The 6,000-nt window shown below is 38.6% G+C and overlaps 1 protein-coding gene across 1 annotated transcript in view; it reads right to left on the reverse strand.

Moving 5' to 3' along the window:
- Positions 1-5,665, reverse strand: part of DACH2 (dachshund family transcription factor 2) — an 874,111-nt gene extending 868,446 nt beyond the window's left edge. Inside the window, exon 1 of the mRNA XM_044235297.1 lies at positions 5,157-5,665. Within this exon, the coding sequence (XP_044091232.1) occupies positions 5,157-5,665 (509 nt within the window). The remainder of the gene's footprint in view (positions 1-5,156) is intronic.
- Between the last annotated feature and the right edge of the window lie 335 nt (positions 5,666-6,000).

A 6,000-nucleotide genomic window follows, 5' to 3' on the forward strand; every position in this document is an offset into this window, starting at 1 on the left:
CTCTGCCTACTTGTGATCTCTGTCAAATAAATAAATAAAATCTTTTAAATAAATAAATAAATAAAAGTAAAATGGATGTACATGTGGAAGTTCTGTGCACTGGCATAGGACTGAACCATTTTAACTATAATCTTTACATCATTCTAATAAAAGACAACAATGACGACTAAGTAACTGCTTTTAATAGACAAACCGACCATCCCCTCATTATCCTATGAAATAAAATGTCTGCATTTACCGCCCAGATTAATTTCTAAAATCTTTTTATTCTGCAAATGTTGTCATAAAAATTATAGCCCAAGAAAGTGATGCAAGTTCTTCAAAAATTTGACTTTGTGTAACTCTCCTATGAATGAAAACATCAATTTTTAAAGTAAATTGCTATTCTGTGTGGATTATGAACTATATTCACCGAGTGTCAATACAAAGCCAAAATCGTTGAGGACTTACAAAAACTGTATTTCTTGTATTTGAACGTATTTTTAAATTATTTTAAAGTCAGAGTTCACATAAAGTTATTCTATGAATGATGCCCATTTTTATTCTGTTCACATGGTCAAACTAACAATCACAATTGGATAATTTAAATTTTAATTTAAAAACACTGAATTTTACTCATTTGAATATATGTTGACTCATGTCTCCAAATACATTTAAATGTTTTCTTAATCATACATTCTTGTTTCTCTAAGCATTCATTTACACATAAATGACTGAATAACATTTAATCAGTTGATCCTCAAATACTGATCATGAAATCTAACAATGTTACTTTTATATAGATAGGTAGATAAAAAGAGATAACACTAAAATGTGCTGGCTGATTTTTCACATTTACTGAATACCAATTTTTAATTGAATATTACTGAATACCAATTTCTTTAAAGATTTTATTTATTCATTTGACAGACAGAGATCACAAACAGACAGAGAGGCAGGCAGAGAGAGAGGAAGGGAAGCAGGCTCCCTGCCAGGCAGAGAGCCCAACGTGGGGCTCGATCCCAGGACCCTGGGATCATGACCCGAGCCGAAGGCAGAGGCTTTAACTCACTGAGCCACCCAGGCACCCCTGAATACCAATTTTTAATTGAATATTTTATTGTTGCATTAAACTTTGAAGAATTTAGTAAGAAAAATCCATTGCATAAGAGTGAGATTTTTAGGCATTTGCTAAAATGCCTAAACCTGCCTTCTCTGATGTCAAGAATTCCAAGTTTTGTTCCACAAGACATTAAATAGAAAAATTACAGTGCCTTAGCTGAAAAAAAAAAAAAGACCTAAAACAAGATAACTTTTGCCACTTGGTTTTGGTCTTTTCTTTCATTTTCTTAAAAATCTTCAGAATAATCTCCCTACAATTAGTTTCTGAAGTAAAAAAAAAAAAATCAAGGAAAAAATATTGCATAGCCCTTTGGAATTGCAGGGATGAAAAGTTTGATTTATTTAATAGAACAATGTATAGTCAAGATTTTTTTTTCATCTTAACTATTCTCTAGTAGCAAAGGCAGGTATTATTTTCCAACTTCTTTTCTAGGAAGACAAGTTTGAATATTTTGAAAATTAGCTAATAACAAAACAGTATAAAGCACTGATAGAGTTCTTGTGACTCTCAGTATTTTCAAAGAAACAATCATGAATGTATTTTATTCATTCACCTTTCTTCCATGCACATTAATAAAAATATGTCCCCAGTCAAATGAACCCAAATACCACTTAGTGGCAATACATTAAGGTCTTTGAAAATGACCAATTTGAAAATAGTCTATTTTGTGTCTTCTGGAATAGTGTAGGAAGCATTCCAAATTAGAATACCCTAAGTCAGGACTTGTACTCTCCCTTAGTTAACTGACAGAGAGGGGAAGAAATGCTTATTATTATTATCACTGGGTGTGGTGAAAAAATAATGAATACTGTTTTTCTGAAAATAAATAAATTGAAAAAAAAAAGAAATGCTTATTATGTAGGAAAAGAAAATTGCCAATGACACCATTACAAAAAGGCCTCCCATTGAACAATACATTATGGAAATTCATTCATCGGGAGATAAAGATGAATCTCTTTTCTCAAATAAGAATAGGATATGAGAGTTTCCAGTCACTGAACATATATATACTTTTTCCTTGCATCCCCCTTTAGCCAGAAGAGTTAAGTCATGAATCCTCAGTGACAATCCTCTTTAGCCAAGTCTCCATTGATTCATCGCTCATTCCTTTGAGCATCTCTTCAGGCTCTTCTGATCCATCTTTCACCTCTTCTCATAGCATCATTCTGCTCATATCCTACATCTCTTTTCTCTTACTGGCTTCATGTCTTATCTAACTTATTTTGTCTCTCTTGAGTCTCATTCCTATTTACATTCCTCACCTTTCTTTTCACTGACAAGAAAAGTCATAGAAATGCTGAGCTAAATAATAATTTCACAATTTTATAAAATCATTCAGATGTTGAGAATGATTTAAGGTACACATTTCTGTAAATAATGTTACCTAAAGTCATAAAGCATCCATTATAAGCATTATCATGTTTTGAAGTTTTTAACATGGTTATGAGGGCATTTTGCAGTGATAAAATTTGGTAATGTTATTTTACCATTAAGAAGATTTCTCCCAGATATTGTGGAGTGTTCGTTGTCCTTGTTGTTTTTCCTATCTAGAAATAGCAATATAGGTGTATTTCTGGTAGTTTTCCTCATCTCCATTCATGGGCTGCATTCTTAGAATATATTTCTAATATTTCTAGAATAAATTTTTACAATCATATACTGTAACACTCGTAACAAACCTATAGAAAATGCATGTTAATCACCAACATACCCATAAAGAAATAAATGCAAAAGGAGACACTGGCATCGTATCTTATACATATTTCTTCTTATATTTTTAATATTCTCCTATTGTCTTTATATATGCATATACACAAAAGCAATATAAGCCCTCCAAAAAAGTTAGCATTGTAAATGCTATGATAAGGAGTAAATAAAACTTAACTGAATTAAAATAATAACCTAAAAACATATCACACAATAGGGTCCAAAAATACTATAAGAACACCTCCCTCTTGATATAGAGTAATTTATCATTTTTCCCTTCAGCAAGTAGCTCTTATAAAAATTAATTAAAGAAAACTTTCTACTTAGAGGAAAGCATCAAAGTCACATTAAAATACTAATCTATTTTTAAAAATGAAAGTCATAGATTTTGCTCAAGGATGTGTAAATTAGTTATTAAAGTAGGACAAATTTCCTGTGTGTAGTAATTGTCCCACCTTAATAGTGGGTGTTTGTAAGAGAGAAGCAGGAAGGGAGTGAGGAGGAGAGAAAGGGGGGAGAGAAGGAGAGGGGAAAGATAGGATTTCAGTTCTGCAGTTGTTTAAATGTGTCTTTTTGAATTGGCAACACATAAATTAGATGGCCCTCATCTGAAGGTCCTGGTAACTTTCTGAGTTTCTGTATTTGTAAAGTGCTTTGTGGTCAAAATAAGATTTCTGTTCTACTCTTACAACTTATAATTGTTTATTTTATCAAGGGAGCAGTTATCCTTTCTGTTTTAAGACCATCTATCTACCTTAAGAAAATTTTATCTAAATAACCAGGTTTGTAAACCCCAGATATGAATCACTTAGAAGTTCTCATATAAACAGTTTTCTGTTTAATTGCCAGAACACAGGACACTGTGGAGGAAAAAAGGTTACCTTGTAAGTTCTGTAGCATTACCTTATTGTAGCAGTCATCAACAGTTTGTCTACAACGTGTCAGTATACTTGAACTCTACATAGTAATTTGGATTTTACCACAGATGTTGACAACTGAGTTCCTTTAAGTTGGTAAAAAGGGGTTCCTATGATTTAAAGTTGCACTGTGAGAAAGTCTACCTCTGCAGAAGTTTTCTGCAAAATGATCAAAAGTCGTGCTGTTTTACAACAAAACCCTTTGCTCCCTTTAACCTGATGATGGTTTGTTTCTTGGTTTGTACGCCAAATGTGTACACACCTACCAGATGTCACCACACTGGAGATGGAATAAACAGTACAAAACTAATTCACAGGTCCTTAAAAAATCAAATAATCTTGAATATAGTTTATTTTACTTTCTTTTTTAAACTTAGAAAGATTGAATACAATTTGCTTATGGACATATGCCACTGAACATTTATTCTACTGTCCTATGAAGGAAGTACACTTACAACCACAGAAGCTGGTCATCATCACTTAAGAAATCCTCTCTTTGGGGAAAAATATTCCTATCAACTTCTGGCCTGGGGAGAAGAGCTGGAAGCATCCTCTCCAACTTCTCCTTCAACCCTCATCCAGTTCCCAGCCCTAGGTTTTCATGCCCCACATTGCCCCCCTGCAGATGACCCAAAAGGGACGATCCCAGGAGCGTGATATCTGTCGTCGTTCTTTTTTAAAAAATGGGATCCATTGACTTTACTGTATTGTGAACAGGGGAGCTTTGCACAACGGGCATATGCACACGTCCTCATAGGCACGCTCTCTCTTGAACGCGCTCTCTTGCTCTCTCTCAATCTCTCTGTCTCTGTCTGCTCTCACTCACAAAAACACGCGAGCGCGCGTGCGCGCGCACATTTATCCACACACCACCACAACCACCACCATCACACACCCCACCTACTCTCACAACAAACACACATGATGGGGAACGAATCACCCTCTGGGATGGATCCTAGACTTCCGACCCTATCCATCCCCCAAATGCTGTGTTCTGGATTGCTAGCTCAGAAGCCCAGTTTACAGCTCTGCCAGCTTTCTCCCCTAGAAAGTCCCTGGTGTCTGTGTTCAGGAGAAAGAGAAAACCTATTCGACCCGTACGGCCACAAAAGAGTAATGAAAACCACGTAGAGAAATTAACAAATAACCACAAGCAGCCAGTGACCCACGCAAGATATGGGCAAAAAGCTGTAAAGCTTCAGTAGAGGAGAGCAAACTGAAGTTTGTGCGGGGCTTATCTTGGACCCAAGCCCTGCCACTGAGCGAGGACTAGACGGGATGGGCAATTAGTTCTTCTAGTCCTCTTTCCCCACCGACTTACAGTAGAGGCAAGCTAGTTAAGACACTCTGCAAAGTTGGATGAGAGTGATGAAACATGCAAAAGAAGGCAAAGGGGAGGGGGAGAACAAACTAAAAAATGAACATCTCACCTGGCATTGGTGCAATCGGTGAACAAAGTTTCAAAGTCTTTTCTGGTGATGAGTTTGCAGCGGTTCACCCCAGGCTGGATGGCCCCCAGACCGCGGAGGATCCGGACCTGCTCCACAGTACACACCACGGGGGATATGTCCAGTCTTTTGAGCTTGGTGTATACCGTGTGCAAGCCTCCCACCAGGTGCTTCAGGAAGAGATCAAAGACTTGCGGCAGGCAAATCAGTTCCTGACCGTCCATCAGGAATGAAGCCACCTTAACACCGTGCATGTCGACCATCCTGCACTCGTTGGTATTAGTGTTGCCGCTGCCTCCGCTGGCTCCACCGATCCCGCCAACACCAGCGCTGCCGCTGTGGTTATTGGCCATGAAACTGTTGATCATATTATGTGTGAGACGAGAAGGCTCTCCAGGAGTCGAGTACGAGGTTTCTGCCCGAAATAAGCCCCCTGGGATGCTGGCTCCGCTAGAAGTTGCAGAGATCACCGGGGGTGCGGAGACAGCCATGGTCATTCAGTCTCAAACCGTAGGTCTTCGGGCCCTGTTTTTTCGCCCCGTTTCCTGTAGGTCGGCTCGCACTCGCTCCCTCAGTCTCTCGCGCTCTCTCTGGCGCGCTCTGCTCTCTCCAAACTGTTCTCAAGTCTACAGGAGCCAGTCTCACACGCTCACGCTCACCCACCACCCAAGGAACAGCGAGTAGCCCAGACGCGCGGCTGTCCAAGAACCCACCCCCAACACACCCCCTTCCGAGACTGGCAGCATCCCCCAGCCAATGGATCCCAGCCCCTTCGGCTCCCTAGCGCACCGAATGGCTGCTCCCCTCAAGGAGGTGGAGACTCCCT

Source organism: Neovison vison, chromosome X (assembly GCF_020171115.1).
Source record: "Neovison vison isolate M4711 chromosome X, ASM_NN_V1, whole genome shotgun sequence".
Classification (NCBI taxonomy): Eukaryota; Metazoa; Chordata; class Mammalia; order Carnivora; family Mustelidae; genus Neogale; species Neogale vison.